We start from the raw sequence: 11,603 nt of genomic DNA on the forward strand, positions 1-11,603 counted from the left end.
GACTTGTTTCCCTGTGGAGATCAACCCTACTTCCCTATCTACTTTAGTTAGAGGACTTAGGAATTATTTTTGATTAGGGGATACGACTTTACGCTGTCAGATACACAAAGTGAAATTTATTAAATCCTTATACCTAATATATACAAGATAAGTATGAGTCACATAACAAATACGAAGTACAATTTACAACAAAATTACAATTATCAAGATTTCCCTACTATATCAACTACTATAAATGAAGTCTAAAACACATATTGGTATTACTCATAGCGAACTACGGAGTACAATTTTTTTTTTTTTTTACTTTTTTTATTCTCCGACCTCAAGTTTGAAAGTTACAAAATTATCTATGTAACCTCATTGCGAACTATAAATATCTACTCTATATAGGGCGTGTTCGGCACTAACTTTTGAGTAGATTTTAGTGGTTTGACTACTACTTAACAAAAAATGTGAGTGTTTGACAAATTAATAATTCATGTAGCTTTTAATAGTGGAGGTATCTTTTATGAGAAGTTAGGATCAAAGCTTTTGAAATTAGAGGGTATCTTTTGAAGTAGCGGTTTAAAATTTAAAATATAATATTTTATCCGACGCACCAGCTTAACAACCGGTAAGAAAAAAAAAAGTCACACTTTCACCCCCATGTCCTCCTTACCCCCAAACCCCTCAAAAAAAAAACCTAAGCCTCTAAACTCTCCCTTCTCACGCAAACACATCAACATTTGCTCCTCATTTTTCCAGCGTTCTTCTTCAACCTTTACACTTCGATCTTTCACCTCTTTCTCTCACTCTATCTCCTCCCCATTTTCTCTCTCCTCCGTCCGCCGTTGCCGCCGCCGCCGCCGCCTCATTTGAACTGCGGTTGAGCCGTCGCAAATACCGGAACTTTGGTAAGCTTTACCCTCTTTCACTAAACAATACCCTTGAATTTGAGTTCTAAAGTTCGCATCTTTTTTTCTGGGTTTTGTTCGAAATTTCTGATTTGTTGATTTTACCCATTAAATTTTATTTGCAGTCGATGATCAACGTATACTTTTTGGAAGATCAGTTGAATCAGAGTTGCCAATTTCTGCCATTAAAAGCCCTTTTCTTTACTCTCTCTTAAATTCCCTGCTTTTTTTCATGTCTTCTTTTATAACCCTTTATTATAGTATTCTAATTACCCATTCTCATACTCATAGTACATTCAGTCCAGTTTTCTCTGTGCATCATGAACAATTCTGAGGTATTTCTATTTTATGCTTTTTGATATTTTTTATTCATTGTCATTTTTAACTATAATTTTATTGTTTGTTGCGTATTTGATTTAGTATTAGTGGAATTCACCGCTCATTACTTTATTGACTCAATTGAAGTTGGAAGGTTTTTGTTTTGTTTTCTTTAAAAAAATAAATTTGTGAATCTGAATTGGTGACAATTGTGATACTCAGGTGGGATTGTATTTGAATTTGTTAGGGTTTTGTTGGTTTAATTTTGTATGTGCTAGAATGGTTTGATCGATATTTTGAGTCGGTTAGTCATCTTTAGTCATTGTTGGGAGTTCTCTTTGGCACTTATCAAAGGTGTGTTTGGAATGATGTGGGTTTAGCCTTGTATAGTGAAAGTCTGAAAGGTGTTCTTCAAGCTTTGAAAAGGATAATGTAGGATGATGGGGTGGAAGATGGTTTCATGGGCGAATGTGGTGGAAAAAAACCAATGGATTCGTGAGGGTATAGCTTCTGGTCAAATGTGAGTGATACTTGTCATTATTTTTTTCATATAGTTTATGGACATGAGCTTTGTTCTATCCTCAGCTTCCCTTCGGTGATGCGTGTGTATGACTATACCCCCTATTGGTATCTTTTTTTACTTACTTCTCCCTCCGGCCCAAAATAATGTTCCTGATTTGACTTTTCATGTCAAACTTTTAAAACTTTGACAAACTTCTCATTAATTTATATAAAATAAAAAATTATAGTCATGTGAGATATTGTTAGATTCGAGTCATTCGACCCAATGTGTAGTTTTATAATACCATATTAAAATGATTTTTTAATATATAAATTAAATATATTAATGTCAAAGGCATGTCTTGAAATCGTGCAAAATAAAAATGAGAACATCATATTGGGATGGAAGGAGTATTTCTTTATTAATCTCTCTCTTAAATTGAGGGGGCCATGGTGTATACTGTTTTTGGTATCTCAAGTAAAAATAATTTATGCTTATTTGAATACAAATGTTGCCTTGCTCTCTTATTGTGTTTTTAATTTCATAAGAATAGCTGTGTTCCCTTTTGAGTATAACTTTAGTTCTGGGCTAGCAGAGTTGGGTTATATTTTTAATCATTCTGCTTATATGGTAATTGCTTGCTCTGCAGATGATATTGTTTGGATCTTTTACTGAAGAAGAGTTAAGGTCAATAAACAATAAACCATCTGAGAATTCTAAAGTACCTCCACGCAAAGAAGAACTCCAGTTTGGTTCATTGTCTTTGGTGACAGGAGCATTCTTGAGCAGTGAAAATGGTGAAACTGGAACTAAGATACCTTCTTCTGTGAAATCATCTGATTCTGTCAAGAAAGTTGATGGTCCCGTGCATTTAAATGATGCTGTTCCAGTATCTAGAGCGGTCTTAAAAGAAAATGGAAGCATACATAGTTCTGAACATTCTCAACCACTAGCTAATGGCCTAAAACAAATCAAAGGTGGAAGTCATGATCTACCTTCTGCATGCCTCTCAAATAATGATGCTACTGTTTCTTCTCAACAATTCTTAAGTTCATCTCAAGGTTGTCAGGACATTAGGTTGAAGGAGAGATATTCTAATGGTGTTCATGATGCACTACAAAAGTCTGTCCCTTTGAAAGATGACCTGAAAAAAGCTGCTAATGGTAGCGTTGCTACTGCTTGTGACTTGCTTCCCAGGGGCTTGATCAATGCTGGGAATTTATGTTTCCTTAATGCGACTTTGCAAGCACTTTTATCCTGCTCCCCTTTTCTGAAGCTCTTGCAGGAACTTCGAACTCGTGATATCCCGAAGGTATTATGTTAACTGCTTCTATGTAAACTGTGAAGTTGGATATTCTTTTTAGAAATCTTACTTTGTGTGTGTGATTTTAGGTTGATTATCCAACACTGATTGCATTCGTGGATTTTGTATCGGAGTTTGACATACCGCATGGCTCAAGTTCAAAGCCAAGAGATCCAAATATTGTTGATACAGGCAGGCCTTTTAGCCCTGCAATGTTTGAAGATGTGGTGAAAAAGTTTACTCCAGACGTGCCAAGTGGTTTCTCTGGCAGGACAAGGTGTGTTTTCTTCTTTGTCAGCCTCTCTTGAATGCTTCATATCTTGCTTCAAATTTGATAACTCATATATATATGAAGTCATGGACACAATAATGGCTGTCCAGTTTATTATATTGCAGTATACTTTCCCGTTTTCCCTGTGCTATTTTGTGACATTCTTAATTTATCTTCCATTTATTTATGATAAGTAAACATGGCTTGCATCTGAAGTGTATCTAACTTTTTGTCACTACCTTTTCTCAATATATCTCATTAATCGTTTTTGTCTCAAAATTCCTAAACTGAATATTATTACCCTTTCACTTTAAAACTTCTTTTCTTATTTTTTTTTTTATTGCTAGTTGCCATAGCTGCATGTTGCTTTTCTTTAGCCTAGAAGGCAACTTCTGTGTTGAAAAAAGAGATACAACAGAAAGAAGCTTTATCTCTTTGGTTTTCCTGTTATTTTTGAGATTCAAGGATTGTAGGCTCTGATAGTGTAGCTATCAGAAATCATTTTTCCTCTTTTTGGGCTTGGCAACGAGTCTTTGTTTACCTTCTGTTTCTTGTTGAAAATAGTTTGTAACCATGATTGTGATATCCATTAGTTGGAAGCACTGTATTAATGAGCTCTTTTCATGCAGGCAAGAAGATGCTCAAGAATTTTTGAGCTTTGTCATGGACCAAATGCATGACGAATTACTTAAGCTAGGTGGGCAAAATTCTGGCATGGCTGCACGGAAGTCTTCGCTGGTATCATCATCAGAAGATGATGAATGGGAAACTGTTGGTCCTAAAAATAAGTCTGCAGTGACAAGAACTCAAAGCTTTGTTCCATCAGAACTAAGTGCAATTTTTGGCGGACAATTGAAGAGTGTTGTGAAGGCAAAGGGTATAAAATGACTTGGTCACATTCATGCATTAAGATTATAGCTTTTCTTCTTTAGTGTTTTGCATGAGGTCGTTGGCTTACAAATTTAATTATTTTTTGTTTATTTATTTTTGTTTCCTTTTTTTTTTTTTTTTTTTTTTTCTTGTTTCATACCCGGATGGGTAGCTTCCATTATAGGCTCCTATTTTATATGCTCATTTGAAAGCAAGTTTAAGAAGAACGAGAAGTTAAGGGAAGCCAAGAATAAGATGTTTGAGTGTAAAAGAAGGTAATGTTTTCATTGTAGTAGCAAATTAGGTTTTAGGAGAGTCAATTGGGAAAGCGTTAGCGGAATGAGGATCTATATCTAGTAATTAAGAAGAAATTGAAATCCTTTATGGTGTTAGGATATTCTAAAAATGATGAAAACCTTGTCAATTACAAAGAAACTAATGTTAAGGAAAAACAAGTTGCTTGACAGACAAAGACAAGGGTCTACATCAAGAGGTTTATAATATAGTGGGCTAAAGGGAAGAAGAAAACATCTCTTTACGATATCTTTGAAAAGACAAATGTTTTATGAAGGATCATCATATGGTGAAGTTTATGATGGGTATAAATCTTAGGATTCTAATCCAAAGGAGATCAATTATAGATGACAAATTGTTTAAGGGAAGTCAAGTGGATGTTTTATTGTGGATCACGAGATTAGTCAATTGGGTTGCTGTTTGCAGAATTCTGAATTTGAGGTGGAGAATTCTGAATAGAATTAATTTATAGAACGCATGTGAGAGTGAGGGATGTTAGAGCTTCCTTCCCAATTCAAGAGATCTTGGGATCGATTCTCATCCAGTCACCCCCGCTCCGCCCTTGTGGCTCTCTAAACACCAACTATTTATTTATTTATTTATTTATTTTATAGAAAGCATGTGGCCAAATGTTGAGAAAGATTGAAAGAGTACCTTGATCCCAATTTATAAGAAGAACAAATATGCGTTGCTCAGCTAATGGTGCAATTATTATAGGGCGTGGAGTCAAGGATAAAGGTTTTGAACATGGATTTCATGATCGCGTTGTCCATCTAGTCCATAGAACATTATGACTAGGTGGACAAGGTGTTCATGATTTTAGTTCTTGCTTGTGATCACGTTTGGGATTTGGGAATCGCTTTCTTGGGAAATGCGGACTGTTTTTGTTGCTCTTAAAACAGTTGTAGTATTACAATGCGGTCATGATGCGTTGTTGAGATTTAGTACCATTGTGTCAAGAGATGTGCTTTGATGGCAATGACAACATGGTATCCTATGTAATATTGACTTAATTGGGTATATTTATGAAGATGTAAGGACAAATGTGAGTAATTTTGGGAGAGTATCAAATGATTTTTCTATCACGATTGGACTACATCACTTTGACCTTTTATATTCACAATCAATGTATAAAAAGGTGCGCCTAAAGCGCTAGGTGATTAGGTTCTTGTTATGTATAGACTATGTTAATTCATCTAGCATTTAAAGAGACGAACCTGAGGTGCATTAGGCACATGTAAGCAAATTTCTCTAGCTGTCTTATTTTGTGTGCCTGTTCCTTGAGCTTTTTTCATACATTGTTCACAATAATGTTAGATGAACTAACATAGTCTATATAGGACAAGACACCATGTTTGCAATGATATTGGAGTTGTGGACAAGACATGAGTTGAGGTTATGCTGGATTAGTGTGATGGAGATAGAAGCTAATATCTCTAGGGTTTAGTCTAAGTAGGAGCCAAACCTACTACATGAAGTGTTGATTGTAGTACTGAAAAGGAGTCCAACGAGGATTTAGTAACATTAGATGGCAATGAGTTGCCCAGAATAAAAGTTCTTTGGGTCAATCAATCTTTAAAAGGAGTGGAAATATTGAAGATGTGGTTAACGGAATTAAGTCTGAGTGGCTTAAATGGAGAGCATGTGTATTGCGTAAAGTTAAAGGGTAAATTCTTCAAGACAGATTAGCAATGATGTATAGGTCAAATTGCTGGTCATTTAGGAAGAATTATGTTTTGAAGCTGTATGTACAGAGATGTGTTTTTTGGGACACCTTAAAGAATAGAATGTATTTGAAATAAATTTGGAATCGCAGATGTTAGTTGGAACTTGGGGGAAAAAAAGTCACTTAGATACGTGAACAATGTGAAAGTCAATATGGAATGTTAGGAAAGCACAGTGAGTAGTTTTTAATTAGAACTTAAGGATTGGAATTTTTGAATTTTATGTCTGATACCTATTCTTGGAAAGTCGAAGTGGTCTTCTACTTGGAAGAATTTTTTCATGATGCTGGGGTTGGACAATTGTGGAGTTTTTTCCTCTGTTGATTGCTTAAAGGAGTAGAAGGTTGAGCCTTAATGGACAGGGTTATTTTGGTTAAGCAGCTACTTCAAAGATTGTTTGAAGATGAATTTTAGTTGCCATTTTTTTTTTTTTTTACTCTAGGTCCTTAAGTAGTTTCTTGTGTTTGGGGTCTGCTGGGTTAATCTGATATTAAGTCATTTGGAGAAGTAAAATGAACAAAGACTAGATTACCATCACCATTTTGTAGTTGCTGGATCCCTTTGCAATTTTTAGTGCATGGGAATTTCCTCACTTTGACACTGATTTGATTTTTCCTTGTCCATACAATTTAGCCACCAGTGCTGTTTTGATGGAATAGTTTTCTTTTTAATTGATTTTTTTAACAGTTTTTGTATAGCTGTAGCCAATTGATTTTGAGTGTGCTGCATTTGCTGCTGTAAAGATTTTCACGATTTTGTAGCTGTATAATTTCTGTAGACCCTGTATCTGCAAAGTTTTTTCTTACAATTGTTTATGTTAACTGTTAAGGTTCTGTATATTGTATCTTGTTTTTGCATTTATGGATCAACTCTGAGACGCATGGAAGCGTTCAGCAGCTTAAGTCGTGGACCTTTTTTTTAAAAAAATTGATTATGGATTTCTATGTTTCTGCTAAGCAGGAAACAAAGCCTCTGCTACAATTCAGCCATATCTCTTGCTTCATCTTGATATTTTTCCTGAGGCTGTCCACACGATTGAGGATGCACTTCGCCAATTTTGTGCACAAGAAGCACTTGAAGGTTACCGAGCTTCAAACACTGGGAAGGTACATAAACTGTCTTCTTATACCAAGTTAATGATCTTAATTTGGGTTGTCCAGATGATGTTTTCGACGGTCATTCTGTTCTGTTAATTTTTGTATGGATCTTCATCCCTTGTGTTATCATTTTACTGAAATGTGGTATTCTGTTTCTCTTTTACTTCGTATATCCTTACATGTTTGAAGGCCATTGACGCAATGCCACTTTAATCAAATATCTTGACAATTTGTGCGATTCACCTGCTATAGCCCTATAAGCCACCCTCCAGTGTTTTAGTAATGATAATTCTATTATTATTGATGTCGGATTGTCTGTATCTTTAACAAGTCTTCCATAAAGAAGTATAGAGTGCAATCGACCATATTGTAGGAACTTGTTTACTTAGCTCCCTTTTATTATAGTAAATGATTATAGTTCATACAATTTCATTTCTGCGGAAAGCTCTTATTATTGCCAGTGAATGGCAGATTTGGGCAAATTTTGCAATTTAATATTGGAGTTATTATGCCCTCGAATTGTTTGTAGATGTATGACTACCATCATAATTCCCTAGGGGCCTAGGGGACTCTTAGAGATCAAAGATTTTGTTTTGTTGTGAAATTGGGAATGATCATATCTTTACCCTACAACCTAATGGACCTGGCAATATGAAAAAGAACATGACAGTCCTGGCAAGTCTAGCATGGAACCTAGATCTAAGGTTCATGGAGTATACCTTAGATTTGAAATTCAAAGATGTAATTCACCGAATTACGATCTAAAACTGTGAGGCTTTCGTTATTCATGTCAGGTTGAAGCAGCAGACGCTTTATTTTGAGCACTAGTGGCTCCAGTGACCTTTCTGCTGATTGCTCTGAGTGTTTTTGGGTGGCTGCCCCATTTCTTTTCTTCTCTTGTAAATTATTATGGGTTCAAGAATGCCCCCCCCCCTCTTTCGTTCTGATTGTCTCTTGTCACCAAATGAACTTTGGGTGGGATGAAGTCGTATGGTACTCGTGACTTTTTAAAATGTTATGGCTCCTTTTTGCATTTCTCTGTGCAGCCCTTTTATTTTATTTATGATGAGTTACTGATACTAATTCCCTGATTATACTGAGCTTGAGCATGCTGTTTGCAAAGATTTGGCTTGTTGAGGAACGTAACTTGGTAGAAATATGATTGCATGTTTAAGATTGTTTTTGTATTTTCATCTTTATTGCAAAATACTGGTTAAACACTTACGTGTACAATGAATTGTTTAGGCTGGATTGGTGACAGCTAGCAAATCTGTCAAAATACAAACCCTGTCTAAGATTATGATATTGCACCTGATGCGCTTCAGCTATGGGAGTCAAGGGAGTACGAAGTTGCACAAGCCCGTTCATTTTCCCCTTGAGTTTGTGTTAATCTCACAACTCCTTGTGTCACCTACAACTGAGGTAAGCTCAATTTATCCTTTAATTCGAATTCCCTAATCACTCACCTATCTAGCCTACATGATCCCCTCCCCTATTTACTTCTCCTAATGTGGCTAAAAAATGATCACCTTTGGTGAGACCTACCTGAACACTAATTAACGCGTAATTTGATTTTCCAATGGTTTATAGTCTAAACAATTGATTGATTGTAACAATGTTTTCAGTACTTGGACTTAATTACAACTATATTGTTGCCAGTATTTTTAATGAAGCTATTGACTAAACTGACATTAGACTGATTCATAAACATTGACTGTATATACAAGGGTTGCCGGCACAGTTGTGTGTGAAACTCTTTGCTTTAGACTTCAATATTGAACCTACAATTCAAGTTCTATAAGAAGATTTTATGAGATTCCATTGTTAAAAATCCATTTTTTTTTAATAACAAGTGCTGGATGAAAGCATGCAGTTTTTGTTGAATGTCTACAAGTATATACATCATATACTTGTAGATTTCCAACAGTACATGTATTCCTATAAGTTGATAGAATTATAGAAATGCTAAAATTCCCTCGTGTTAAAATAATGCTATTCGTGGAATTCAAATTCTCCTTGTGTATCTTTTCCCTCGAGATTTTAGAGCTTGCTGAAAAATAAGCCTCGTTCTTTCTTTAGTTAGCACACTTTCTTATCTCTTCAAAATGGAGTTTGTGAATCATTATTTTGGTGATATTGTATTATCATTATTGGAGTTAGCCAGCTTGAAGCTGAATTTATTTTGTGGCATTTCATTGTGCAGGGTAGGAAATATAAACTTGTGGCTACAATTACTCACCATGGAAGAGACCCGTCGAAGGGGCATTATACAGCCGATGCTTGTTATCCTGATGGGCAATGGATACGATTTGACGATGCATCTGTCACTCCAGTACCAACTAGCAAGGTTTTACATGACCAGGCCTATGTACTTTTCTACAAGCAAGTATAGATCACAAGTTCATATAAATTAACCCTTGGCGAAGTCTGAAATTACTTGATCTCGGCTTGGACCATCTGGTGTGGAATGTGAAGCTGTTTTGCCTACGCTGTTGAGGTTAGATTAGTTACTTTCTTCCGTGCATCTGTTTTGTCCTCACCTCCATGCAACACAGAGGGGGTACTAATTTACATGAAATAATTTTTTTTATCTCAATATCAATAGTGATAGCTTTGTCAGAAAAGTGGGTGATGACGAAATTAAGAGAGAGAGAAAGAAGAGAGAGAATGGAGGGGAGGGGAGAGGAGCGGGGAAGGGGATGGTTGGTTTGCAACAATTGATCTAGCATGCTAATAGAGAAATAGGGTTTCGTATTTCTGTATCTTGTGAAGAATGCTACTTGTAATTCTGTGGCAATTTATGATGAGAAGTTCTGAAAGGCTTGAAATAGGTTTGCTTTTTTTTTTTTTTTTTTTTTTTTAAATTCAGAGAATTTTTATTTTGGCAAGGATTAGTCAGCTGTAGGCCTAAATACTATTCAATAAAAATAGTTTTTGTTAGCCAAAAATCTAGTAGACTGAAAATCGGTAGGAATTCCTTATTTTTATTGGTTCGAATAAGCCACAAGAGCATCTCTTTAAAATGGTCAGGGGACGTACTTAGTCACTCAGTGATTGCAATTAGGCCAATACCTCATTGGTACAGTATTATGGAACTGCTATCACCGTAATCCACAACAACAATGAAATCTTGTATGATAAATTTGTTTTCTATATTTCATTGCTACTTGATACCTACTAGCGAGTAGAAATAACAGAGAAAGCATTGAACATCAGTGCAAACCTCCATCCTATTCTAGTAATGTTAATTATTAACACTTCCCAAAAGTCATTAGTGTATAAAACTTCGTATTAGTATCTCAATCCACAAACATGATCTGTCACTAAAAAATTCCCTTTGCCGAAAGCTGGCTTGTCCAATTGTCACGAGTCATCTCTCACACCAACCATGGGCGTTATTTGGGTAACTGGGCAGCAAGGCATACTCGTGGCTACTAGGCTTGCTCTTGGTGCCCAGCACTCCAACAACACACTTTTTCCTATAGAGCTTTATTTTGTATGTCTTAAAAAACTAATGAACACCCACTTGATAGTAATACAATAATAGGCCATTTGGGTCCCAAAAAAGTCCAAATGAGCCCAAGTTAGAGATCTATCATATTTTGGGCCAAGGAATGCCACGGTGGTGTTGGTTTTCCAATATGAGGTCCCAAAGTACAAGTTTTGGAAATTTGTAGATCGGAAAATGCATAAAGCTTCTAGAAGGTTGCGGGCTATTCTAAGAGGTTCTTTAGAAGACTATTCTAGAGGGTATGTCTCTAGAATGGTCAAGGAGAGAAGTCTTCTAGGTTCTTCTGTGTATGTAAATGAGGGTCTGTTTACTTTAGCTTAATTTCATTTCAGTTCAGTTTAGCTCCAATCAATTTAGTTCAGCTTCTAATTTCCTTCTCTCATAAAATATTCATTTCAGCTCTATTCAGTTCAGCTTAGCTCCAATTAGTTCAACTCAGTTCAGGAAATGTGAACAGACCCTAAGTATGTACTTCCTCCGTTTTTAAATACTTGCTCCATTTCTATTTTTTGTGATTTATACATAAGAAAAAATATAGTCTTATGGGTACTTTTTGGAATCATCTCAATGAATAGATTATTAATTTTCAATTGTTAGAATTTGTACTTATTGATAATTAAAGATATAAGTGATCAAAGATTAGCATCGGCATGCGTGTCCAAAAGAAATGGAGCAAGTATTTAAAAACGGAGGGAGTAATGTTTTAGGGTTCTCTTTTGCATTTTCGGCATTGATGTATGTAGAAAACTTCATGTATCTAGGTTTCTTTGGAGGTTGGTACACTCTAGAAGGATATAGTCTAGAACCCTACCTCCATTTT

General features: G+C 35.6%; 1 protein-coding gene across 2 annotated transcripts; it reads left to right on the top strand.

Annotated features, from left to right (window-relative positions):
- Positions 1 to 433: 433 nt before the first annotated feature.
- Positions 434 to 10,212, top strand: LOC110724672 (ubiquitin carboxyl-terminal hydrolase 24-like). Of its 2 annotated transcripts, XM_021904111.1 has the most exons (8): positions 434 to 893; positions 1,019 to 1,228; positions 2,363 to 3,025; positions 3,106 to 3,293; positions 3,917 to 4,164; positions 7,136 to 7,281; positions 8,518 to 8,694; positions 9,476 to 10,212. In XM_021904111.1, exons 2-8 carry the CDS (start codon positions 1,214 to 1,216, stop codon positions 9,662 to 9,664), a joined length of 1,626 nt encoding a protein of 541 aa, XP_021759803.1. In that variant the 5' UTR covers positions 434 to 893; positions 1,019 to 1,213; the 3' UTR covers positions 9,665 to 10,212. The 2 variants fall into 2 exon arrangements, with proteins under 2 accessions (XP_021759803.1, XP_021759804.1); XM_021904112.1 differs by lacking the exons at positions 434 to 893; positions 1,019 to 1,228 and adding an exon at positions 1,323 to 1,731.
- The last annotated feature ends 1,391 nt before the right edge of the window (positions 10,213 to 11,603 follow it).

This window comes from Chenopodium quinoa, unplaced genomic scaffold, assembly GCF_001683475.1.
Source record: "Chenopodium quinoa cultivar QQ74 unplaced genomic scaffold, ASM168347v1, whole genome shotgun sequence".
Taxonomy (NCBI): Eukaryota; Viridiplantae; Streptophyta; class Magnoliopsida; order Caryophyllales; family Amaranthaceae; genus Chenopodium; species Chenopodium quinoa.